General features: G+C 42.5%; 2 protein-coding genes across 5 annotated transcripts in view; one reads left to right on the plus strand and one right to left on the minus strand.

Moving 5' to 3' along the window:
• NAXD (NAD(P)HX dehydratase) overlaps positions 1-13046 on the plus strand; it is a 51774-nt gene extending 38728 nt beyond the window's left edge. For 2 of the 3 annotated variants that reach the window (XM_083883182.1, XM_083883181.1), the window contains 2 exons: positions 8227-8347; positions 10829-13046. In XM_083883182.1, the coding sequence (XP_083739308.1) occupies positions 8227-8347; positions 10829-10979 (272 nt within the window). In that variant the 3' untranslated portion in view covers positions 10980-13046. Of the gene's footprint in view, positions 1-2682; positions 2803-8226; positions 8348-10828 lie in introns of those variants that run through there. The other variant, XR_014592443.1, reaches the window with a different exon arrangement.
• A 1023-nt stretch (positions 13047-14069) lies between these two features.
• Positions 14070-27240, minus strand: part of CARS2 (cysteinyl-tRNA synthetase 2, mitochondrial) — a gene marked incomplete at its 5' end in the record, with an annotated part of 35333 nt that continues 22162 nt past the window's right edge. Inside the window, 5 exons of one of the 2 annotated variants that reach the window (XM_083854296.1) lie at positions 14070-14245; positions 16952-17212; positions 20583-20681; positions 22553-22676; positions 24696-24834. In XM_083854296.1, coding sequence (XP_083710422.1) covers positions 14171-14245; positions 16952-17212; positions 20583-20681; positions 22553-22676; positions 24696-24834 — 698 coding nt within the window. In that variant the 3' untranslated portion in view covers positions 14070-14170. The remainder of the gene's footprint in view (positions 14246-16951; positions 17213-20582; positions 20682-22552; positions 22677-24695; positions 24835-27240) is intronic. The other variant, XM_083854297.1, reaches the window with a different exon arrangement.

The raw sequence follows: 27240 nt of genomic DNA on the forward strand, positions 1-27240 counted from the left end.
CATTTCATGGGTATTGAGGAATTAAATATTTAATTTTTGTGAACTGTTTGGAAGTTCTTTGCTGAGATGGTTTAGATAAGTGCAGCTGTCATTGCTAAATTGATACAAAATAATATTGTTAGTTCACAGTATATCAGTGTGTGAGAGAAATGAAGATGTCTTGAGGCTCATGACCTACTCAGTTCTTTGATGCTGTCCATCATGGGGCTGCAGATTCGCTTGTACATGTATAACTTCACAGAAGCCCTGACAAATTAAAAAATTAATTCTAGATTGCCTTTACAACAGTCTCATACCAATATGATTTAAAGTATACTTAATAAAAATAGTTGCTTGTCTGATGCTTTTTATACTGATCATTTACTGTGATCAGTATAAAATTAATTCACATGTGCCTTAGTCACATTTTGTCTGCATGGTCTTATTTCACATACATAACAAGCAGCAGCTCTTCTTTTAATTACTTGAAATGCTAATCTCAGATAAATGTTTATGCTGCTTCAGAACTGTTTTATATATACAGTTAATTTTTCATTACTGGGAGCCATGGAAGTCTTTGGTAACAGAGAAGCAGATGTAACATGACAACTGTTGTGCAGAGCCACCTTCCACATACCCCATAGTGCAGATACTGTAGCAGACTGTGCAACAAGTGGGACCTGGCAGCAATATGGTCACATCTGTGTGGTAAAGGACCTTCCTCACACAGTACCCAGGTTTCCCCACAGGAAGTCTGCTGTCATATTTGCACCCTAGCAAGACTTGATTTGTAACCTGGGACAGTCAGGCCAGGCTTAAAGGTGGATCAACTCTGCTGGAGGATAAAATGTCTTGACTCCAGCTGATGCCAAGTAGAAAGCTTTAGAGCATTGTAGTTGTCTTCTTCCTGTGCTTTTATGTCAACAATATTCTTTTTATACAGGATTGTTGCTTTTTAAATGAACATTGGGAAGATTGGGTGAGCACTTTAGATTAAGTACATTATTTAGTATATGTCTGTTCTCCAATTGTACTGTTACTCCTGAAATAAGTGTATCCCACAATGCTGGAGAGACAGGACAGGTCTCCAATGTCTCTTGTCATGCAGGATTAAAAAAAAAGCAGGAAACAAGTGAAGTTCTTTCCAGTTTCAATTTCAAATGTTCATGTGTGGCACAAGTTCGTGTATGTCTTGTGTGCTTTGGGGGTTTTTTATTGGTTTTATTTTTCTCCCTACTGTGTTATTTGTCTCTGTTGTGTTCTGGTATTTTCTTCTATTAGTGAAGTGGCTTTTGTTTTGAAATAAAAGCAGTTCTGTGCCTTTATAGCAGTTGATTGATGTCCAGCAATAGGCTGCTTTCTCGTTCTTACCTTGGTGCTATCACTGATGCTTTGTTGGATTACAGACATTACAGGCAGCATTGCTGAGCTAAGAAAGCAGGTTATAATGTCTGTTACAAGAACTGTTTTTAGAGGTTGCATGGCTTTGAAGAAGGTTCTTGAGAATTTTGCAGAAACTACAGACTTCAGCTTCCTTTTAACAACCATGTTCTTGGGGTCTGATCTGCTGGTCACTTTTTTAAAAATCTTTTCAAATGCAAAATTACGTTGAGAAAGGAGATTCTGTGTGTTCTGTGCCAAACATGGAATATGTTGTCATGTCACAGACCTTGAATTCTTTCCCAGGTTTTTTGCTCTTACCTTTCATCTGTCTCTTTTTTTGATCTATTTTTTTTTTCAGCTAAGACTACATACATGGGGGAAAGTCAAGGTTATTGGATTGGGCCAATGTTCTCTGAGCACAATTAAATGTTATAAAAAAATCTGTGTACTCCTCTTGCCTTTTATTTTTCGTGTCATCATCCATTTGTAGTGCTTAAGCCCTATCTCTTAGGCATTTTCTGCTTGACCCTCTGTGTTCAGCACACTGACACTGTAGTTTGCATATATTACTTTTAAAATTTCTCCTTTGGGAAAATACTGTGTGTGTGCTTTCCAGGAAAAAAAAAAAGAGAGGAAAAGAGGAAAGTAAGTCTCAGTGCTCTCCAGGAAAACCAGAAACTGAGAAATTGCAAACCTAACCATGTAACTTTAGTGTTTTATGCTTAGTTGTTGGGGAAGGAAGGCTTTTTGAAGATGCCAAATTTTACAGTAGGGAGGATTAGGTTTGTGAATCCTTTATAGCTTAGAGTGATTGTAGTGGTTATTTTCACAGTACTTTTATTCATTAGTCTGTAGGAAATGCAGTTTACTTTTGTTACCTGAAGACAGAAAGGGTCACCAGGTGATTTGGTGTCAAGTATTGCTGAAGAATTACTCTCAGCCAAAAGCTTTGTAATCTACAGAGAGGCTCAATAAATTCTGATTGGAAGCTGAAGTTTAATAAATTCAAAGTAAGATTTAGACAAATGAACTAGTACAGCAGTGTACCTGAAACTTTGCTAGATTGACAAACTTTGAAGTGTCTGGATACCTCTAAAGTTTGTTTTCACAGATCAGACTAGCTGGTGCTGGTGGTTCTTTATGGCCTCAAAGTCACATACTGGCCTCTGTGAAAGCAGTAGCAGTCCTCCAGTATAAAAGAGGTTCTTCTAAAATTTGTCTCCATTTCAGTAGTGAGGTGCCAACTGGCCTGTAAACATAATCACCAAGATTTTAAATTAAGTTTTATATTCTCTTTCCTTTTGCAATTTCACATTATAGCTTGGTCTACAGTTGTTGATTCCCTGCTCTACAAAGATGAGTTTCACCATGCTCTTGGTAGGTGATATCAGTGCCATCACTGACCAGGGTAGGAATGAGTACTCAGCCTATGGGTAAAAGGTAAGTCAGCTTTTATTCGCTATGACACAGCTCTCTAAGGTTATCTTTTTATTTTTCTTTGGAGAACTGGTCAATAATAAAGTGTGGTTATACCAGCCTTAGTTCCTAACATGTTTAAAATTTGGTTAGGTCCTTGAATTAGAGTATTTGAATTTTGGTTTTTAAACATGATAATGAGTTTTTCTGTGTTTGACCCTCCTCCCTTCCAAAGGAAGGATTTTTGGGAACCATCCCACTACTGCCTGGGACTACTTTTACCCGGAACCAGTAGCCAAATTTGGTTTCTCTCCAGTTGCTCATCTGCAACTATGGTCAAAAGAAGCAAGGAAGCTACTGAGTACTGCTATGGGGTAAAAAGCCAACTCTTGCCGTAAATCTCCAAGTAGTACTTCTAATTCCAGCCATTCATCTCTCCACACAGCTGGAAAGGAAGCTGTTCAGTGCTTGTCACTGCCTGGCTCACTCACAGCTGCTGAGCAAATCTCACCTAGATTTATAACTGAGAGGCAGCACCTTTGTTTCCACTCCTGCTTTTGCAGAACGAGCAAAATGGGGAGGTGATGGTTCCTGTCCCTGGTGCCACTGTGCTGTCTCTGACATGTGCAGCCCAGCCAGCTTCTCCCTGGCACTGTTCTCCTGGGCCCTGGCTCCTGTGCCTATCCAACAAAACTAATGGAAAATTTGGGTCATTTTAGTCTCAAATTGCCTGCTCTATCTCACACTCAAGGACTTACCTAAGTTTTAAAAGTGTGATTAGGGAATAAAAACGTATAAGCACCCTTTATATAAAAGCCAACTTACGTTTTCCACATCAGTTGAGTTGTTTCTCCAGCCAGAGTCATTAAACTTAGTTTCCCTGTCTGTATGCACTCTGGGACATGTTCCTGGGCATCCATGATCTCTAGCTATGTGCTTTTGTGAGCTAACTTGCAAAAGGAAAAAGATAAATTTCTTACTAGTGTAAGTAGATGCTAGGTCAGAGATGTATATTGGCAAGAGATTTTACTAAAATCTGATAACAGTCTAAATCTTGCACTGATGGAGCAAAGTGATCCTTGGTAGCTACATTATTTGCATAGAAAATGGAAATCTTAAGCCTTTTAATTAAACTGGAGTGTGTCTGTTGTGTGGGGTGCCTGTTAGCTGATTGATCCACTTGGCTTGTATCAGAAGTTAGAATGGTCATGTTTCATACATGGATTCCTGACCACATTAGGATGAGAGAAATATTCCTCCTCTGTAAGAGGAAAACAAGTGCAGGGAATTTGTTCAGGATGTCTGAGATTCAGGAGTTAAATTAAAATCTCCAGTCTTTCAGTCTGCAGTCTCAATAAATGTGGTATTTCAAATAGGCTCTTTCAGCCTTCTTGACCATCATCAGAACACCTAACTGTCCCATATTCCACATCCCATGCTCTAAATGCAAAAGTAAAAACCACCCCAGAGATGCATTTATTTTTTTCACTACTGGGTGAACGTGGTGAATCAGGAACAAGCAGACACACACTACCTTTTGTAGTTAGAAAAATTTTGGTTTTCTAACTGTGACATATGTAGGAGCTGGGATTTTAAATGGTGCTGTCTACATACAGCCATATCAAAATCTGTGCTTCCCAGTTAACTTGTAGTGCTTGAAGTCAGCAAAACTACTGCATTCTAATTTTTTTTCCCTCAAAGAGAGGACAGCTATTTTCAATTACATAACGAACTGTTGTGTTTTGGTTTTTTTAAATTAAGCATACAATACCCATAAATAGGTCATTCTTCTGGGTTTTTGGCAGCAGCAAAATTTGGGCTGGGAGTTCTTTCAGCTTAAAACTTGGCAATGATACAGCTAGGTGTGACACCATGGTCTGAATGCTTTCACAAGTATTAATGTGTATCTCACCATCACTCTCTTTCCAGCACTTCTTGAAGATATTTTAGGGCCGGAAATACATTAAACATAGAGCTACTAAATGACTTGGCTGTAGTTACCCAGAAAGTCTGGGGCAGAGTTTTGAATTGTTTGAAGCCTAAAACTCTTGGATTTCTACTTGACAATATTCTGTCAGTAAGACAGCATTCAATTTTTTGTTTCTGTTGCACTCAGTTCAGTACAAATTATTTCCATGGATTTGGTACACAAGAAATTCGTGTGATTATATGTGAGGGATGTGTTGTAGTTGCTACCTAAAGCTCTGGCAGTATTTATGTGATGTTTACTTGCTGAGACTGTGTTGAAACTGTGGAATAGGACTGTGGTTGTTCGGGCTCTAGCAGATCTCCTTGCAGGCATTTCTTTAGCAATGACATTTTTATTTCATCTAGCCTTTTCTTCTGATAGTGTATGTGTGCTGCATGGATAAGTGCTAGTTGTGTCATTTTTAAATTTTTTTTTCCCCAAGAGTTACTTGGTATAAATCAGTTTTCATTAAAAAACTGCCTGCTACTTATACGGAGGTGGGTTTTCTTTAATTCATTACCCTAAGAAATACTGACATAGATTTGGTTGCTCAGACCTGTTAGAGAACAGAACTAGACACCCTGCCCTAACAGCCAGCTTGACCAGCATTAATTGTGTGTTTCTGTCAGTGGAACTATAACTGAACCTCTCCATTGTTTTGATCTGGACTGGTGTCAGACTAATTGACCTTAAGTGCCCCTGGCTGCTGCCTTGTCACAATTGGCACATTGTGGTGATTTCAGTCTTTGTAGTTTCTTTGTTGTCCCACATCCAGTCATCTTGGTCTCCTCAGCTCTTCCAAGAACCATGTTTTCTATGTTTGCTGATGTTTGCCCATCCCTAGCTGAACATGCTACAGCCTCATGGAACAGCAGATCAAGACCAGCTTCATCCTCATGTAAATAGAGCGTTGTGCATGTTTCCAGGGAATACAACTGCCCACGTTCTCAGCATCATAGCTGACTGTTCAGCCATGTCCAGCTAATTGAGGTCTTGTGACATTGCCACTGGTTGTGACTGCTCAGTGTGACGTACACACATCACCCCCGTGGTCCTCGAAGAACTGCTGGAACTGTCTTCACAGAGGGCTCAGACATGCGGGGGGGATGTTGCACTGGGGGAGCGTGAAGACAGCAGTTTGTTGTGCTGTTCTAGGAGAAGGGTGAGAAGAGCATTCTATATTGATGCCAGTTTGTCTTGATGCCACTGTGGGATTCCTTCTTATATTTTAAAAGTTCTTACTAATGGCTGTAATTCAGAAGTGTTTTTAAATCCTTTTCCCATTGCCTGTCGTCATGTTCATCATCCTTTTGAGATGTTCTTTGATCAGCTGAGCCTCTGCACAAGAATTTTATGTTATATCTTTCCCTCCTTATTCAAGTAAATTTCCTCTAGTTCTGCTTCTTTGAAGGTATTCCATGGATTTGTTTTCCAGCATCTTTGTGCAGAGTACAAAGGTCTGCTTTTGTTGTTGCCTGTGAGGTAGTCTGTACATATTTGAGACTTATTTTTTAAAACCACATACAAAGGACCACTTTTTTTTTTAGCAGAGTATTATAATTGGCCTAGTTTGAGAAGATCCTGCTTTCCTGTACAGCTCAAAAATGACTGGAAGGTTGTGGGGCTACAGAATAGTGGCAGATGGTGACATACAGCTAATAAGCAGGGGCTTGTGCTCAGCTGTCAGTCAGAAGGCCTCAAAGCTTTTGAACAGAGGATTTCCATCCTGCCTCCTGCTGGAGTTCAAGCCCTCAAAGTGAAAATCCTGCGAGATAGCATCTTCAAAGTAGAAGAATTAGAAGTAATTTCTCCAAAGCACTGTATTTAAAATAAAAATAAGAATAAATCACGCCACCTAAAAGAGCATACCTTCTTCAGATAGCTAACTCAGAAGGGCATTACACTTGTGAAATTTGACATTAGCTACTGCTCACTGAGAAACATGTCCAGAATCTTAATTTGAGAGGGGGAGGGGGAAGGGGAGAAGAGTGATTGGGAAAACGAGCTGCTGGCAAGGCTGCAGTGTGTGCTGTGCTCGTGGTGACTAATGAATCTTTGCCCTCTCCGTGGCAGCAAACGCGCACAACTGCCTGGCTTCATGAGCCCTGCAGTTACTGCTGGAAGGATTGGTAGGAAATGGAAGTAAAGTACAGTTCTTTGCTGTTGCACATAACAAACTGGAAGGGGTTTATTGGCATTAGGTAGTTTTTTACCACTTGCTAGTTAGGAAGATGTATCTGCAAGTCCTTCAGTTCTGCACAAATTTTTTCCATTAGTTTGAAAAAGAAAAGTTTTTTTCAAATGTTAAAAGTATGGGCAGTACTCCCTCTTAAACAACTGGGCTGCTCTGTTTATATTGTTTGGAGAAACCCAGCCCAGGCCTGAGGTAAGAGCTGTTGTCCAAGCAATGCCTGGTGTTGCTTTATCCTTTGCTTGTATATTTGGCATGCTCAGAGCATACAAGTGATTGTGTGCACAGTCCTGAATCCTGCAGTAGCTGACTGGAGGTGCTAGGGATCACACTTGGCCAGTCATGATTCTGCCAGCTCTTCCATCCTCCTAGGAGTGGAAAATAAATTTCTCCTGCGTTGTTTTTTTTCAGATCCAAGCAAGAAAAAAGCTAAGGATAGATGCATACCCACAAGAGAGCTTGGAGAAGGGTAGAAGAACTGATATTGTTTTCTTTTTATGTGCCTTATATGTCCTCCAGGCTTCTTGCTTGGGCATGTTGAGAATGGAGAACAAAGGAGTTAAATGTAGTGAAACCATTTGCGTGTTCCTCACAGTTAAAGTGGCACAAAGAGATCAGTTTGACCAAGGTCCTTTGTATATTCAAAATAGAAATGTATCATTTGATATCCTGACACAGCCTATCCACAGTGACACTGCTGACAGAAACATACATGGATGTGAGGACACTGTCGACTGGCAGAAAAAAATAAACGTCTTGTAAGTGCTTTTTACAAAGCCTAAGGAAAAGGCTGTTTCAATAAAATATTTTTGTGCTGGACATGGTAGAACACTTGAGATTTTAATTCTATTTTGGCATTTGCTTTTTGTAAGCGCCTTGGTTTACACAGGCAAACTCTGAAGTTCACAGGCACTGAAGAGTTGTGTTTGTGTGGTGGCTTTGTGGAAGGACCTGGGTCCAGTTTGGGGTGATTGCCCATGATGGTACATGAATCATGTGAACTAAACTCACCTGTGCAGGCTGAGTGAAGTGGAGAAAGTGTGCCCATTGTGCAATGTTATGTGCAAAGGATTAAAAGGTAATGAGAAAAGTATTTTTTAAAATGTTAATGCTTTTTTTTTTTTTTTTTTTAAGAACAGTGTATTTCAGCATATTGTGCTGCCTGTGTTAAGTCTCTCACCTGTTATTTGCTGTGTGCCTCAGAAGGCAACCCCTGCAGCTGCAGTGCTGTCATTGTAAACAGAGGGATAAAAGCACATGACTTTGGTTTTGGTTTGTTTCTTTGCAGTACTTGTGTGCAGTCACGAAGGAAGCAGCCGGAGATGTGGTGGACAGGGGGACCTCCTTTCTGGTTCTCTTGGAGTCTTGGCACACTGGGCATTTGTTGCTGGAGCTGAAAAAACAAATGGGTATGAATATTAATTAATAACTTAATTGCTGTGAGTCTGTGTTCATCTAAGTCAACTGTTGTAGACCTGCTGTGATACAAATTTCCAAATGAAATTGGAGATTTTGGTAAGAAAGTCTCCATGTACTTTCAAAAACTATAAGGGTGTTCTAGAGCAGTCTGCATAACAGTAATAATTTTAGTAAGGCAAACCCCTGAGTAATTTAACATGTCCCAAGTCTGGGGCAGAAGAAGAGCCTCTGGATCTGTTCACAAGGACATTTATGTATGAGGTATGTGTTTTCAAAACAATTGAATGTAGGCAGAAACAGAAAGGATAAATAAGTGGTAGTCATTGGCAATAACATCTCCATAATTCAAGAGACATGTTGTTTGGCTTTGTTTTTTATGTTTTGGTGAATCCTCCTGCATTGTGGCTAAGTAATTCAGTGGGGTAGGTATGTTGAAACTTGCAAATAAAATACAGCTTCAAAGAGTAATTATTTTAAGGCCAAATGGCAGTCCACTTTGGTTGTACATAAAGCAGCCTTGCAGATGGCTTTTGGCTTTTTAATTAAATTATGTCAGTTCGTGCCAAACTAGCTGGTTCAGGTAGTCATGGAGTCTTTCTGTGAAAGCATCAGCTTGATAATCAAGTTGAAAGGAATGTAATCAGGGAGTTACAGTCCCCCTTCTCAGTAAGTAATGAGCTATGGAAGCTTGAGTCGTGGAGACCTTGGGTAGTCTTTGGCATGTTGAATGCAGGTGCACAGTCTCAGATGTCCATGGGAGTTATCCAGGCTGTGCTTGTGTTACCACAAGGGCACTACACAAGGGAGAATGAGTTAAACCAGGCTTCAAAATTCTGAAATCTAACATACACGGTCTTGGTTTTCTTTGTTATTCTGGGTATCTGAATTTGCAGCTGCCACTGAAGGAGGAATTCTGTTTTAAGTTGTTAAAAGAGTGACTTCATTTTTGCATGGGGTACAGCACAGCAGTATTAAATTGTTGGAGAGATTAGCAAACACAGCACATGTTTTCCAGGCTCCTGACTTGAGCTCCCATGGCTTTTCTAAACAGCTCGCTCAGAAACTCCTTTATTTTATAGATGAAGGAAAAGTATAATTGGCCTCAGCAATGCATTGTGTCTCCTGCAGTGGTGTTAAGGTGACCCTTCACGGACACCTGCTGTACCAATCCTGCCTGCCTCCTGTGTTGCAGGAAAGGAGGAGCTTTGTGGGTTCAGTGAGTCAGGGCATCCATTTGGAGACTGCACGGCAGGCAGTCCAGCCAGTCCTTGCAGTTTGTGCCTGGCTCTGGCATTTCAGAATGGGTCTGTACAGAGAGGTTTTCAAACACTGAAATTGCAGTGGCTTTTGGCTTTCAGGGTGCTCGTGGTACAGTAGGTAGGATTCCTTGCTTGAGGATGCTGATGTGTTTGGAGTATGGTACATTAGCTGCCTTGAGCCCAGGAGCCTGTACACAGCTCTTGTTTCAGAGGAGTATTTGGGCATCCAGGATTAACTCTCAAGGTGGCTTAAATACTCCTGCACCTTGATGAGTACACGGAAATTTTGCTAAGATAACACCTAATTGTAAAGTCATGTCCTGCTTTGCCTGATTTACATTGGGATCCTTCACAAAACCCTCCCTTGGCAGAGGAATCAGGAGGTCCTTAGTGTGTTGCAGGCAGCAGTGCTCTGCTGAGGCTGTGCTCTGTGAGGTTTTTGATCAGCCAGACCTGGAGCACAGCATTGGCTGCTGAACTGTTCTACGGTTGTTTTCTGTTTTAAGGCAGCAGAAATGGCCCAGCCTATGAAAAGATGCTCTGGAGGTGAAAGGTGAAGATGCTCTGGACTCTGCTGGCTTCTCTGGGGGAGATTCAGCATTACAGATCTGGGTCTGGGTCCACTCTCTTGGGCAGGTCATAAGTATGTAGGAGGCATTACAGCAGTGTGCCTTAGCTTGTGGTCTTCACTTGCCACTGTACCCCTTTTAAGCTGATCTGATGAGGGCCCTGGAGCAGTCTCTGTGACCCTGCTGAAAATCATCTCTTGTCTGCATCCCCATGACTTTCCCCCACCCTTACAAGACAAAACCAAACAGGGTTACCCAGAGAATGGAGAGGAAAAGGGGTTGAAAGGCTGTGTCAGGTGGGCCTTCGGTCTTCCTCTGAAGGAAAGCAAGAAGCTTCATATCAGTAAAACTAGACATGGAACACCTTCTCCACTTCTTAAGCCATTGTCCTTTTGCGTGCTTTGGCCCTGGTGGTGTTTCTCATTCAGTCACATGCTGTGCCGTGGGTAGGGAAGTATTTGAATAAAAAAATGCAGACAAAGATGCTCTGCAGTGCAAGAGTCTGAGAACATGTTTGCTTAAGAGGCCTTCCTGGCAATGCTAACGTTTATGAGTACAAAGGTGATGTCCACCACCTTATAAATTGCACAGAAGTGTTTGGATTCTCTTCATAATACTGTTTTTTTGGTTTCTTTCCTTTCAGTCAGAATCCCTTCCTAGTGGCTGCATTTGGAGCCTGCTCTCTCACGAGGCAGTCTAACCACCAAGCCTTTCAGAAATTCGGACGTTCAATGACAGCCTCTGACATGGTTTCAGAAGTTGGAACAGCTTTTAACAAACTTTTTGAAACCTGAAGCCAAAGCAGCAGAGAAAAGGAAGAACAATGACTGCAAGAGTAATTACATGTACCGTAGAATTTACATAATGCACCCTTTCAAGTGCTGTAGCAGCATTGGTATGTTAGGTAGATATTTTTTATTTTTAAGAATAGAAGAATATGATTAATGTAGATATTTTTTAAGAGTTTGGAATACAAAAATGTTTTGGCTGAAATAAGCTGTAGTTGCAGATCTGTTATAATAAAACTAAACTGAAAGTATTCCTCTGTTCTTTTTAATAGTTATTGAGCAATAACTAAAGTGTGAACAGCAAAAAGAATTGCACTTGATATTTAGATAAAATTCTTCCACCAGCTCAACTGAATTTCTTGGATTTCACCAAGGTTGTCACTTGTCATTTTTAGACACTCTGTCTAGAATTAGCTATTGCACTTCATTTTTTGCCATGCTAGCATAGTAAGAAGCAAAAAGTAAGCCTCTTCAGAAAAGGAATGCATGAGAGTTGCTGTAGATTTTGAATGTAATTAGTTGCCTTTTCCCATTCCAGGTCCCAGAGGCAGCATTGATTTGGGCAAGGCATCCCTTCCTGTAATGTCTTGTTATTTTTTTTAAAAGGTTCCCCCTTGGCAGAATAAAGATATGCTATAGGTATCTTAGCAGTAAAATTAATTAAACAATAATTAGGCTTACCTGAAAAAGAAATGAATTTGTTTCTATATCTGATCTTGACTCAATACATTGAACTTGTGAAATTGTCATTTGGAGAGGTACTAGGCGGGGCAAGAAACTCAGTGATAGCCAGCAGAACTGGTTCAGCTCTCAGTGATCATGGAAGAGTGAAGTGCTTTTAAGACTCCAGTTGCCTGCTGGGTTAGAGCTCAGAGCAGCCCAGCACACAGCTCTGTAGGTGGACAGCCATGAGCCAGCGGGGATACAAGTTGAAGGAACAAAAGGGGCAGCCCAGAGCTCATCCCTGTAACTTCAGAGTGCAGGCAGTGTGCGCCGTAAGTCAAAGGCAGGAACAGAAATAGGGTGGTTCGTATTTGAGTTTCAGGTGCAGTACTTAGTACTGCAAAAAGCAGTTTTTAGAGCAAAAAGAATAGAGGCTTTTACTTTATCTTTGCAGGACAGACAGACACTGTCAGCTACTCTGATCTGGCAGATAGAGTAGGCAAGCATTAGGTGTAAAGCAGAACTCTGTGGGATTTTACACAGGACTATTCCTTAAATTTTTGGTAATTTAGTCAAAGCTGGTAGAGATTGATCCAGAGTGGAGAGGGAAGCAAGTTCATGCAAAGTCAATTTAAATGGGTACTGCCCTTGAACCTCCAATCCAGCTCCAACTGTTCCTGCTCATTGAAGCACCAGAACAAGCATGTAATGCATCCAGTTATTGCAGGAGCTGTTCCCTGCTCAGCACAGCCATCAGCTGGAATGTGGTGTCTCACAGACCAGTCACACTGTTCTCATTCCTTTCAATAGTTGCCTGCAGAAAGCACCCGGAATCAGAAAGGCTACTCCAAGTATTTCCCTTCATAGGGAGTATGAGTTGGTATTTCTGGATGCACTGTGACTACTACCTCACCCTGATGCATTTTTCTTTTTAAACCAGTTACCTATTTTTAAAATAGGTTTTTAAGTGTTTGCTTGTGTTGCTCTATGAGGGTTCACAGACTACTCTTAAGAAATGAGGTTTTAGTGTTTAATTTAAGCAGTTTTGTAAACTGTCTGCAGCTTTGGGGAAACTTAAGCTATTATTTCCCCCCCTTAAATGTATTTGAGAAACCTGACTACTTTTAAATGAAATCAGAAAGCTAAAACTGATTTTAAAATAGCTACTGCCTTTAAAATAAGTGATTTTTTTTCTTGTAATTAGAATATCAGTGGTATTATAATCTAAATGGCATGTAGGCAAAGTCAATCAATTAACAGAGCTCAGTACAGATTTCAACCAGCCCTGTTGGTTTTAAAGCTTCACAGCAGTTCTGTTATTCACTAATGTATACAAATTGTTACAATTTTTAAACATTCTGAAAATGTAGCAGTTTCTTTTGGTAGGAAATAAAAATAATAGCAAATTGACTGGACTTTGTTTGGTGTGTGCCCATCCCATTCCCCACAGCAGCTGAGCTGCTGCTCACCATTCACTCTGTTTTGCTAGAACAACACTGCCACGAGCAAATGTACAATACCAGCTGTGTCAAATAAGCACCCGTGCCCCAGTGCTGAATGAAGAGACACCTCACTCTTCTCTGGAAGTACAGATAATGGAGAAAGGGAGCAGAAAAATAGCTACACATTTTATTCTCAACAGTATAAAGGAAAGCCTTTATCTTTCTGAACAGATACTCTGAAAGCACACAAGTGCCTTGTAGATGAACCCACATTCTTGGTTCTAGTATTTTCATAAATTGATTTAAAGAAAGTGCAGGTACCTGGTAAGTACCAGCTCCAGATCAACACAGGTCACCTCAAGTAAGAGAGGCTTCTGCACCTCTGCCCACAGCCACAACAGCCAGGGCCAGCAAAAAAAGTAACTGGACAGGTAAAAACTAAACATACTTTATACTAATATATATACATCCTTTATCTTCCCAAGATATTTTATCTTCCCAATTTTATCTTCCCAAGTCTAGAGAGATGCTGAGTATGCTGCACTCCCAGTGCTAGAGAAATTTCCTTGTATTCTGTGTAAAAGCCAAGAGCAGATACCAAGCCTTACAGGTAACTGGATACCATCATATTACAGGTAAAGGTTTCACAGGATCAAAGCAGCACCACTGCAATAAGGAAATACTTCAAGGTTAAAAGTATCCCCCATTCCTATGTCTGAGAAGAAGAGAGTTGTCAAACCAACAGGCACTAAGTGTTTTCACCTAAAGTTCTTGCCTCTTCACTGCGTTTAAATTCTGTGTCAGGTCAGCAACACGGGGCATTGGTGCTGGGGCAGTTCCTGCAGTAGAACAGACCCATGTCTGTGTTAAATCAGTGCAGCTGCTCCTCTGCTGCCTTGTATTCTGGATGCTTCCACCACCTGTGCTGCAAGGCCTGTATTTATTTACCAAATACTAGTGCCAACAGTTTTGTTCAAATTATATGCTATCATTTGTAGCCATTCTGTTCAACAGATTTTATTTTGAAAGAATTAGTATTTACAACAGTTGCCAAAGTAGCTGAAATAAAAAAACAAGTCCAAGAATGAAAGATCAGCTTTTTTTCTCAGTCTGCTTCTCTGTTGGTCCTCCTTCCACAATTTCCCAGGTTGAAACAGCAGCTCTGTCCTGTAAGAAAAAGTAAGCAGGTCAGTCCTGCCAGACTGGATCACAGGTTTTTAACCAAGATTCACTCAGCAAAGCTATTCATCCAATTGGGCAAAAGAGGTGGCAATACAATCTCACAGGAATGCCATTGCTACTAATAATGCTCAGAGTTGTAAAACAAAACTAGACATTTTTCCCTATCTCAGAGGGAAAAAATATGCAGTAGAAATGTCACCTCTTCAGTGTGGGATGCTGCAGCAGGGTACAGCCTCTCACATGAGTAGCTGCACTCAACTCGTGCCATTGTATTTGCAAATCTCAATGTCTCATATCCCTGAAAAAACACTCTCAATACGTAAGAATATATCGCAGAACATGTTTGATCTGAACTTAGGACAGAAGCCTGTTGATTTTACTATGTAATGCAATAGTCATATTTTTGAAAGGCAATATTACAGCTAAATTGAACATTCTTTTTAGAATCAGCTGTTTGATTGCAGTAGTTGAAAATAAAAGTTAATCTGAACATTGACACATGACAATGTTCCATGAGTGCTGACTCATAAGAGCAGCTGGAATTGTTGAATCTTTTTTTACCTGAAAATGAAAACTTTTTTATGCCTAAATATCCAATTACTACATTTCACTTAGTAGCATAGCTTCCAAGCATGCTACAATGACAAGAAAATAATGATTTTTTTAATCAGTCTTTTGCAAGTTATGTAACTTCAGCCAACATCGTTTGCAATGAGCAATCTGACAGAAGAAACCAGAGAAGGGAAATCACAAGCTAGAACCTGAAGGAGAAATTACCCTTTCTACAAAGCTGATTTTTAAGAAAATTAAGTTTCTATTCAAGCCACCCCCTCCCTGCCTCGCCTCAGACCAAGGGGGTTCCTAGTCAGCACTGGGTGGAGCTGAGGCTTGTCTGCTTCATCTGTTCTGCTGCTTTTCCTCCTGCACATGGGTTTCAGAAGTGGCTGGCTTGCCTGAGCCTCATGTGACAGAGGGCAGCATGTTGGCATTAATGCACGCACAGTGTGAGGCTCAAAAGTTTTGTGGAAATGAAAGGCTGGGCAGAAACAAGAAATTCACGTAACTTCTCAAGCAGTCACTAGGCAAGCAGGACCCCTGTTAGGTGCTGTTTTACTGGGGCATTTTTGGCATCAGCTAACCCAGCCAGGCAGACTCATGATGAGCAAGAGGCTGGGGAGAGCCCTGCTTTGTGTAGGCTGTCTTGTTGCACAAGTGCTTTGGTGAGCCTGTGCAGAGCTACATCACTCAGTTTGCAGACTCTGGGATCTGCAAAAGCAAAGTGTGAGCTAACTTGACAACACACCTTCGGACACTTCCACAGTATCAGCAAAAAAAGCAGGAGTTCAGCTTTGGGTGCTTGCTGTGTGTGTGTAAGTGCATGTGTGCTTTGTCTTCTGGAGCAATCTATTCTGGGACAGATTATGCTGAGTGCAGGTTATTAATTTTTTTTTAAATAAATGGAATGGTCTGAATCCTTGCTCAGACTAATTTGTGGGGTTTTCAAATGTAAATCCCTTTAAAAACAAACCAAAACAGATCCGTGAAAGGATGGAGGTGGCGCTGCAACATTTTTCCAATAGATGAAAAGGCAGACTGCTTCTCCAAGACTTCGCCTCAGCTCAGTTGTTTGGATTTGCAAACTTGCTTGACTGGTGAGTGTAGTGGAGATTTACAAACAAAGGAAGCAGATGTTCCAGCTTCCCTTTCCTTTCACAGCTGCAGCTCACCACCACCACCACCACGCTCTGGCCCTCACCCCATTTGCATTGGCATGCTCACTGTGACTGAAGAGAGGAGAGAACCGACCACGCTGTGCTCACAGGAGCACTGAACAGTGACAGCCCTCACACTCAGCAGCTGGAGGTGCTCTCCTTGATGTCATTGTGCTTTCCATCCTTCCACTGGTAAAATGATGGAACCAGACTTGCCAGCTCCCACACAAAGGAAAAATGAACAGTATAAACTGGATGGAGGGAGAGAATGTGGAGGATTATTCTGCACTCAAGGAGCAGCACTGACCCTCATCTCACAGAGGTAGGAAGGTCAATGACTAAGAGGAACCGGAAGAAGCAGCACTTTAAAGAAGTAATGCAGGTCCTTGGAACCAGGAGAAGGCAGTAATGCTATAGAGGGTCTTCTCTTGAGTAAGAGATGCCATTGAGATAATCGAGAAGAACACTGGCATTTGATGTAGGCTAGAATATAAAGCAGGATGAGGAGAGAGGAGCAGTACAGGAATCCGACAAAATCCCTGTGGTTCAGGGAATGAAGCTGCTGAAGATGGTAGAGCCTTTCTCATGAAGACTTATTTTTGGTGGGGAGTGTGGGGTAGGTAGAAGAAAGGCATTATTTTCACAAGTCGTTTCGGTTTACTTTCCAGTTCCTTTGCAATCTTTTTTAAGACTGCACACATTACTTACACCCTTCCTTCTGGATTGAACTTGAGCAACTTAGGAATTTCTGAATATTATGAAATTTTCAGTGGCTTGCATGGAGACACAAGGCTGAGGGGGAGGAGAAGAGAAGCCAGCAGACAGCCAGACAAGGGCTTGACTTCTACCTCCTGCTACTGCAGTCACAGAGGGAGCAGGGCACAACTGCCACAAGCTGCTGAAGAGGAATGAAGGACAAAAATATGTGCTTTCTTAAAAAGTGACTGAGAGTCTCACAAAGAGGGTTACTGTCTTCTACCTTTATGTGGATTCCAAAGGCAGCAAGGTCTCCACGCAGATTGTCACAAGCCTCCAAGAGGGGCTTTCTCTCACTCATTAACTGCTTCCTCTTTTCCTTCTGCTCCTGTTTGGGTTCCTTGGCTCCTGCCGCACTCTCCCCTGGCACAGTGTCTGCTGTTTCCGGCAGAGCCAGCGCGTAATGCCGGACCTTCGTGCGGAACCTCACCAGCTCCTCAATGACACTGGAGAGCACTGCAGACTTGTCTCCTCCCACAGCCACCTAGAAATCAAACAGATACTTGATCATCTAAACATCAAACAGATGTTTTGCTTTACAAACATCTGAGTATGATATCAAAAACCAACCCCATCTCCATAGCCTTATCACCTCTCTTGGTTGTGCATCTTCCATATATTGGTAGGATTAAAATCCTCATCTCATTAATGCTGGACAAAAAGTTAGGGTGGAGTCACACTTGGAAGTAATTCAGCATATTCCTGAACAAGAAAGCATTTACATTGGAGCAGAGTGCTCTCACATGAACACAACACACTGCATAACCCAAGTGGGGAACTCATCGCCACAGGGAACCTCCAAGTTGCCAGAAGTGTAAGCGTAACTTAAAAAGGGATCAGACAAGTTAATGTAAGAAAGGCCTGGCAACAGGAATCAAACACAGCAAGGGAAGCCTAGCTATACCAGCTCAGACAGCTCCTTGTAAAAGTTCAAAGACGGAGGATACATCAGCCCCTTACTCTGTCTTTGAGTTCCAGATCTCCTTCAGGAAACAAACAGGAAAAGTATTTTGGCTTTAAGTCTCTAGTCCATCCTAGCCTTTCTCCTTTCATCTACAGAAACCGTTCTCAAATCCACAGAACTTTCATCTGATCCACCTTACCCAAAGTCTCAGCCACTCAAAAAAACCTGGCAGAAGCAGCAGCTACTGCACGCAGGACGTGGGTGTTTCCTGGCTGCAGCCGAGCCTGTTCCTACCCTCAGGCACTTCCACGCTCCCTTGGCCTCCTCTGGCTTGGCAGGAGTCTCGCTGGTCAATGTCCCAGGAAGGGAACAGACTCACTCCTCCTACGGAGTCCTGCTCCAACAGCTGCCAGGATGGAAGCTGGGGAGTCAGCTGAAGAGGAAGGCCACTCCTCATCACTGCCACAGCCACACTCCTGGTTTAGTTCTTGGCAGAGAGACCATCTCTGTTTCTCATTAGAGGCAAACTCCCAAGGAGGAGGAAAAGCACAAACCTCCAACAAACAAGAGAACATCACAGTGTTTTATCACTAAGACACGAGCAGGAGAGTAAAGCTCTCCAAGGCCATGGGCAAAGCTCCTGGCAGCAACATCATCTGGGAGCAGAAGAGCAGCTGAGTAATTAAAGCCAGAGGGGATTGGGTTTAGTCACCAAACAGCAGATGGAAACCAAAGGGAGCAGAGTTTCAGAGGTCACTGACAAACAAGGAGGAGCAGGAGGAGGAGGTGAGGGGGAAGCTATTGAAGATAAGAGTGTGAAATGCAGTAAATTCCCCAAGCTTTCAAAACGTGTAATCACACTAAACAGTAAGTTTATGAGACTGAAAAAGGTAACAAATCTAAGTGCCAGGAACGCTCCATAGTAACCTCTGGCAGGATAAATACTTAAATACAGAAGAGAAAGCCATGATGATGGGAGCAAGAAACATGCCTCTACAAACACCTTTGTAGAAGGTTCAAACCAGGAGTGAGAGCCTTAAAAAGGAGGAGGAGCAGCTTTAGAAGATGAACCAGTCTGATTGCCACATAAAACACTACATAGTCTCTCAGGGCTGATCTCAAATTTCTGGCCCTTGCTTTCCACAGATTGGCCCCAGCTGCACCTGCAATACACTCAACACTCTGCACTCTTTGGGAGAGCAAAAGCTTCCCAGTTATAAAACAGGCACAATGGTTTTCACTCATCACCTTTCCAGATGGATTCATTTTACTTCCCTGTGGATAAGATCTTCTCTTGCCAGTGCAGAGAGAGACACGGGCTCTTATTGTACACAGCCACTAGATTGAGATGAGCCATTCCTTAGCATCCCCACTGATGACTTCAGAAGCACAGGCAGGTATATTAGGCTGATTAGCTGAGATGAATCCCAGCAATCCCAGGAGCAAGACAGACCCACAGGCTACATGCAAACATCCAAATGAGGGGGCCCAAACACCGCTTCCCTGGATCCTCTGCATTCTTAGCACATCTGTATCCATGCCAGGCAGTCCTCTCCCACACAGCACATATGCCAGGAGCCACTGTGGTCAGGGACTGCTCCTGGCAAGCTGCTTGCCTGGGGCCACCTGGATAAGGGGCAAGAAAGGCTGGATGCTGAACTGTTGTGGCCGGTCTCAGAGTCAGGGAACAATCCCTACATGATTTTATTCACTAAATTGTGGTAGCCCATGGACTTTTCTGATGAAGATTTTGACAGATTTGTTTACTGGAAGCTGGAAGAGCAGAGGAACAGAGAGGAACAAGCTCCTTTCTTCCTGCTTATCTCAGACCAGCATCTTCCGCTGATCCTCCTGCCACTTTGTTGTAGCACCGCCTACAACAAAGAAAAGCATTCAGATACTTGTTTCAGAAAAAATGTAGGTGCAGCAGATGTAGTGCTGCATACAGACAGCCCAGAATCTGGAGAAATGACTTTGCCATTCAGCTAACAAAAAATTTAAGTGTTTAGTATGCTACTAAAAATTAACACAGGCTCTGAGGAGTAACACACAGCCAAATCACATCCAGCCACTGTTTTGAAAGAAATTTTGCAAGAAAATCCATGGAGGCAAACTAAATACTGCCTGCTTTTCAAAGAATGAATAATGTTATTTACATTTTCTTATTCCCTTCTCCCCCTCCCCAAAATAACTGTTCTGTTTTGCAGAACAGCTTCTCTACAGAAAGGTTTCTACTACTTTGCATTCAGCTCCATATTTGAGTAGGAGAGGAGCAAAGAACCACCTGCTATTCTCCAACACCTTGTGTCATTTTAAATGCTCCCCTTCCGTACATTGGGATATCACCTCCATATTGATGACTCTCTTTCCTGTCCAGTACTTTGCTTTGTAAAGGAGCTTTTCTCTCCATTTTTTTCTCTCCCCATTCCTATCTTTCCAAGAATTAGTTATGTAAGGGCCCCATCTCCAGCTCATTGCCCTGTCCTCCCCATTATCTCTCCACGGCTCAAGGCAGAGCAGCCCTTTTCCCTGGCTTTCTGCAGTGGAGCGGAACCCCTCACGACTGCAAATACTGACACAGCTATCAAAGCCAGCCTGGAAGCAACCATCAGGAAGAAGAGGAAAAACTGGGGAAAGCCAGACACGTAACAGGACAATTTAAAGGCCTCCAGTGCTAACTTTTTCTTGTTTCATTCCTCAATCTTTTATTTCCACAGCAAAATTGGTGCAGAAGTCATGTGGGAGTACCTACAAGAACTAAAAAGCCCACACTCTGTTCCACCTGCTCATACACTCTCCTAAAGCATCAGGAGAAACTGCAAGCAGAGCAGAAAGGTTTACTAAAACCATAAATAACTTTGTTACATCTGATGCTTTCAGAAAGCACTCTATGAAACAGCACCAAGGCTGTTACCATATCCTCCAACACATAGCAGAGATATTTCATTACCTGTCTTTCTCCAAAGGACATCCCAAGGGCATTGAAAAAGCCTTCTATATAGGAAATAATGCTTCCATACACAACAGAGCTTCTAGGAGATCCAGCATCCTGTTTAGAAAACACTCAAAAGAGATTGTCCAGTCAATACATATTACAGAACCCAGCATCTCTCTGTAGCCTAGTCCACAAGGGAAAACTATTACTAATTATAAAGATCTACCTCCACCAGGAACACCTGCCCAGACAGGCAATCTTACAGAGATATAAAAGCACCTCACAGAACAAAGGGAAGGGATTTAAGTAAACAAGGGAAGGGAAGAGCTTATCACCAGACTGTGCAGCGAGGAGAAGAGATGTGAGAAGCTGCCACACATTACATGTGTGCAGTAAATTACAACTAAAAATAGCACTTCTGGGCATGAAAGGGCTGTGTGTATGGAAACAAAATAAAAAGAACAAAATCCCACATTCACGGGCACTTATAATATAAAAGATTTTTAAAAAAATCTTTGAGTATCTTATTGATTTGATCCACGCGGAGACCACTTTGAGATAGTAGTGTATGGCATTTTGTCATGCCCTGGCAGCACCCGCAATCAGCAGCAAGAAAATAAGGATTAAATGACAGACTGAGGAGTAATTTAAGGGACTAACCCTTGCCTAAAAAATAAGAGTGACGAGATGCACAAGCAAATCAGCAGCTGGTACTGGATTTTATCTGATGTCTTCAGAACTGGGAGGAGCTGGAGCAGGCCACTGGGAGAAAGGAATAGAAGCGTGCCATCTAAGGTGAGAAATGCTTAGCAGAAAGGCTAAAGAGAGGAGTGAGTAGTTATGTGGTTAAACTCACAGTTCTTAAGGAGAAAAACTACACTCATAATAAAGAGGGAACACTCCAGACAGCTGGGCTGTACCCAGAAAAGCTCCACCACCTCAACCAGAAATCCCAGTCAGCTGCCCCACAAATATCCCATCCCATTCTCAACAAAACAAGGAATTCAGAGGGAACAAGCAGTGACTGACAAAATGGGGACAGTTGTATTTAGGAGTGGCAATGCCATTAGAGATCCCTGCTGCAAAGTGTTTCAGGTCAGGGATTCACTCAGAGAGTTAATTTGTAAAGATAAGGCTAAGGACAATTTAAAGCCAACACCAAAACAGAGCGGGGCAGGATTTCTAAACCAACGGACTAATTCTCTCTTAAAATTTGTCTCTTAAAACTAATTCTCTCTTATTACCATGTACACATTTCTTCTACTGCACAAACATAGTGAACATGATGATACCAGTACTCAAAGAGCACAGCAACAAGGCTGAGGTGCTCACCTTGAGTGACAAAGGGAGCTGTTGGTAAACGGAGAACCCAGAAGTGCTTCAGATAGTGTTTATTGCTCAAATCTTGTCCTTACCAGATGCTTCTTTGTGTCAGCATGAGAGATCTTAACAGGGCCTTAATTTGCCAAAGGCCACCTGAAGACAGACCCATGCAGGAATACTGATGCCAGTTACAGTCTGCCAACAGCAGAAGCCTCTCAGTCCCCAACGCTGAACTCACCACCAAGACTGTCCAGTGCACCTGAGGCTGCCAGCCAAAGCCCCTGCAGCAACCACCCCCCATCACTTCCCAGTTTAGCTTAATTTCTGTGCATGGATATTAAGCAAAGAAGCAGGGTAAGAACACAGAACCAGCACTAAAATTAGCAGCATGTCACAAGGGCTTCAGGTCTTTCAAAAGCCTTAGGTATAAATAATATAGGGCAGCAGGAAAGAAATATCCTCTGGACACAGCAAAGCACAAAACAATAGCCATGCACAATTCCTGTGATAGGGTCAGGACAAATGGGCTGCATTAAGGTTAACAATTTATGGAGCTTTGTTTCTGCTGGTTTCTTATGTGAACAATAAACTAATCTGTCTGCATTAAGCAGTAGGACAGTGGACAGCTGTCATTTTCTGATCTCTGTATCCTAATGGGTTACCTTAGTAACAGCCTTAAGCTGTCTGTTGCCATGGTGAATGAGGTCCATAATTGCTGCAACAGCCCTGGAGGTGTCAAAGTCATCTGCAAACGCAGCCTTCACGGTTACTTTTGTGTTGGCTAGCCTTCAAAAAGAAAAGGTAACATTTAAGATAAGACAAACAAGATGCCAGCAGTGTGCTGAATTCATCAGCCATTCAGCCAGAGGGAGTCATCAAAAGGACACTGCCATCTCCTTCCCAGCTGTCCTGTGATAGGCAGTGCTACACTCATCAAGGAGAATACATCTTTCTGCTGTGAAGGGAAAAATTTCATGCATGTCAAAATCCTAAGTGTTACATCCTTTCAATAAATATACATGGTTAATCAGAGGGGCCAACAACAACAGAGCAAAGTTTGCCTTAAATCATTTTAAAACAGACAGAAAATGAGGCTGATATTAAACACATCAAATATCTTACTGAGTTCTGGGGTTTTTTTCCAGCAGCCCATTAATCATGCTAACAGCATGCTTCTCTTCCAAAGGCACGTCACAGGCAGCACTCCAGTGCCTGGCAAGAAAGCAGTCCTGGGGTTGGCAAAGAATCCTGTTCCCAGGATCCAACTCAGAACCAAGCACTGCCTCCTCATTTTCCAGGAGAGCCCAATCCCACTCTCGAGGGATTCCACTCACAATGGCCCAGATGGAAAGGTGCAGGGGGACCATTTGTGTAACAGTGCCAAAAGCCAGTGGGCAACCAGCACTGATCACCACAGAACCAGTGCCACCAGCTGCAGCCACTTGGAGAGGGAGATGAGGAGAGCAGCAGGGATAAATGGGGAGCTACAAACAGCTGCTAGCAGCATGCTCCCATACACAGCCAGGCAAACCAGAGCTTGACAGTGCTGGCCCAGGGATGCCATTTCCCAAAAAAGTGCAAGAAGCAGGGTTAGCTGGGGAACCTCAAGCTATCCTAGCATCTCTAGGGCTGCCCTGAGCCTTATTTTGCTACTTTCTGAACTTTTTGCCTGGAATGCCTACCTCCCCTCAGATACTAGATAGCTACTGTTCTAATTCATTCCTCCCAGCACTTTTCCCTGCAAGCTTCCCCCTCTCCACTGAGTACCTAACACTTTGCTAATGAAGAGCTTTGTTTCATTTTGGTTGTTTTTACACCTAGAATACACAAGTTGTGGCCTCCCACACACCCCCTACTGATTATCCATTTCAACTTCCTCATGCCTCTCAGCTTTATCTTGCACCAACAGATCTCCTGCAGCCTCCTGCTGAATGGTTTGCTTTTGCCAAATACCACAGCTAGTTAATGCAACTCCACTTTCCTGTAACAGTGCCCCTTGCAACCCTCAGTGCAGCCACAAGCTTCCACAACAGTGAGGCACCTGAGCCAGAAGGAAGCTGCCTCTCACCTCTACAGCACAGACTGTCTCTCCTCTGATTCTACAGCCCTGAGCTGCCTGCACTAACCTTGCTTCAGGGCACTCAGTGCCCTCCTACCCTGATTCCAGAGCACCATGCTCCTGCTCTCAGCTTTGCACCCAACACACAGCACAACTCAGTCCTGAAGATAATCTGTTTTTCATAATGGACTCCAAAGGATTTTCCTTACCTTTTCCTTACCAATTGTCTGGGTCACATTGGTAATTGCTTCCTTCCCTGTGACATCCCTGCCCACAGCCAATCTCTCAGTAGCCCCACCTCTCCTCTGCTGCACACCACAGTGCCAGCCAGCTTGATTACAAATTCATGTGCCCAAGGTGTGTCACTCTAGTCATCCTCTTTCTTCTCCAGTCACTACTGCCCGGCTCTACTCACCAACTGGGGAGCCTCACAACTGCCATAGCTTTGCCTCCTACATTGCTCTCGAGGGGCAAAGATGCCTGTGTTAGGACAGGCACACTAGATAAGTAACACAGACTTAAAAAACACAATGAAAAAACCGAAAAACTGAATGTCAACTGACTATGAGCAAAAACAGCTGGCTAGAAAGGGAATTTTTAACAAAACCTGCCCTTGGTTTTTGGGCTGGGAGGGAGGACTGTTGCTTAGTCCTTCTTGTCCTGCCTCTTAAACAGAACCTCTGAGTCTGTCAGTGAACTACTGCTCACATAATCACAATCTTTTAAGATACAAGAAGTGCACCTACCTTTCCCACAATATGTCTTCTCTAACAGGGTCACACACCAGCTGTCCTTTTATATAAGCATTTGCATCTCTAATAAATGAGGAGATTGCCTGAAGAAGGTTCTTTGCATCTTCCATGCTCTCCTCACTAAATTCTACTGCTAAGAAAAAAAGAAATTAAGGCATTATGATGGAGAGAATGTTGTCTGTCATACATAGGAACAGTATTTGGAGACAAAGGAGAAGTTTATTATTATTTGTATAGCAAACTTCTTACAATTAATTATACATTTAATTAAAAGCTCCATTCTTCATGCACACTAGATTAATTAAATCAATATAAAAGACAATCACTACACATGACAAAGTATAACCTACTGGAAAACGTATCAAACTGATGAAAAAGGTTGAATCTGGAAGTTTACTGAAGCAATCACTATTTAACTTTATTTTTTTCCATTATTGAATCTCTCTGCAAAGTTATCAATCCAAAGCATTAGTATTTAATATACTTCTAAGTATTCTAGTGATGGCAACATATACCTCTAATTTTGTGCCTATTCTAATTTAGGTAGACACAATCTGCATTTGGAGACATCCAAAGAGGCCCAACCCTCACCACTGACTCTGTTTAAAAGGCTGCTTCATCAACATCTAAAATCTAGATGAACCTAAAATTTGTGGTCCAGCTCCTGAACATTTCCCTCACAACATCAAAGCTAAACTGATCATTTTGAGAAACTGTCACTTTGAGAAAGCTGCTTTTAGAAGAAAATACAAATTGCTTAGACTCATAAGGGCATGTCTAGGGTAGGATTCATCACACTCACATATATCAAAGCCTCTTATGGTCACTGGAAAGAAAGATAAAACTTCAAGGTAAATGATTCCTTGCATCCACAGCTGAGCTCCACTTACGATGAGATGTGCCTTACAGGAACCCTGCAAAGCTTCTCTTCCACCAGCTGCAGAAACATTAGCCCCACCACTAACAAGGCATCCATGCACACAGACATCCCCACTACATTCAGGGAGATCTTAGCTTTGGCAGGCAATTCCACTTTGGGAACTTCCAGAGTCCACTCCTGCTAGCAGGAGTTCAGCAGGCTCCTCTCACCTTGCCTGCACCCTGTGAAGTGCAAGTGCCAGACTAGCTCACTGTCACTTTTACTGGGAATTACTATCAGTGAGAGGCTTTTTTTTATTTGTCAGTAATGGGCAATTTTCTGTAGAAAAGCTTTTGGACCCCACGTAAAAGAGTTCACCTGACTTCAATGGAAGTTGTGTACACCGAGGACAGGCATAAGTTTGAATGCATTCCCTCCCACAGTATCACACTGGAGCCATTCACAGTCATTGCTTCACTGTTGTGTACCTGACCTCTGCAATAAGGTACATCCAAACTACAGCTGCCAGCATATTCCTAATATCATCAGCACTGAGCATCACTCATAGTTTCCACAGAAATCTCATCTCTGGTCCTGTCCATGGTACATCCAACTGCTTTGCAGAATTACTCAATGCTGCCCAGACAGCCTCTTTAGAACAGACATTCTTACCAAGAGGACAGATGTAAGATGGAAAAAGCAGCCAGATGTGAGAGCTGATCTCACTTCCATTAGTCTAAATCCCAAGGAGGCTTAACTGTTTAAACAGACTTCCCACAGGATTTACCCCAGTGTAACAAAGGCATAAGTCTGGGCCTGTATCTGTCAGATTTTTCACTTGTGTATAATTAAAGGTCTGCATTACTGCCTCATTAAATCAAGCTTTACTCAGTTTTCAAAAAGACCAATATACAGACCTCTATAACACAGTGAGACACTGAGAGTGATCATTTATATACACTAGGATTCCTCAATTGATTAACCTGGTTACAAGAATGCTGCAAGGAATACTTGATAAAAGTTTATCCTGACAAAACCTACTTTGGTTCAAACCATTCTTCATCCCCAGTTCAGGGCATACTCCTAAACTGCTGTCTGCAGGCACTGCAAACCCACAGTGCAGCACAGGCAAGCCTGGCTCTATAAACCTTCACTGTGTTCCCCACTCCTTCCCTCCTTTGCCACCAATGGCATCACCAATGCCTCATCAAATTACAAAATATTTATTTATTAGCACTAACAAGCAATTACACAGCAGAGGGGTCAGAACATTGCAGTTCACTCAGGTTCACAAAATCACTGAAGCATTTCTGGGGACCAGGAGGGCATTCTGGAGACAGAACCCCACTGCCTGTGGCAGGGCTCACGTGCCCTGCTCTTCACTGCATAAAGTGAAGGAACTGCTGATGAGATGCAAGAGGAGAAGTGCTGCCTCACAGCAAGGTCCACAGGATTTCATAGATGGCACCTCTCCTTTCAAGCTGCACCCAGAAGCAGCTGGCACATTGGTGGAGGGTCCCCATGCTGCTGCCTGGTGCAGGAACCATTTTCCCAACAGCCTCAGATGTGCCACAGGGTGGTGATTCAGGCCAAGAAGAAAATAGCCAGAGGCACCAGCCAAAGCAAAATGTCCAGATAATCACCACTGTCCCAGAATTCGGCTTCACCCCAAGCAGCTCT

Source organism: Zosterops lateralis, assembly GCF_965231275.1.
Source record: "Zosterops lateralis genome assembly, chromosome: 2".
NCBI lineage: Eukaryota > Metazoa > Chordata > Aves > Passeriformes > Zosteropidae > Zosterops > Zosterops lateralis.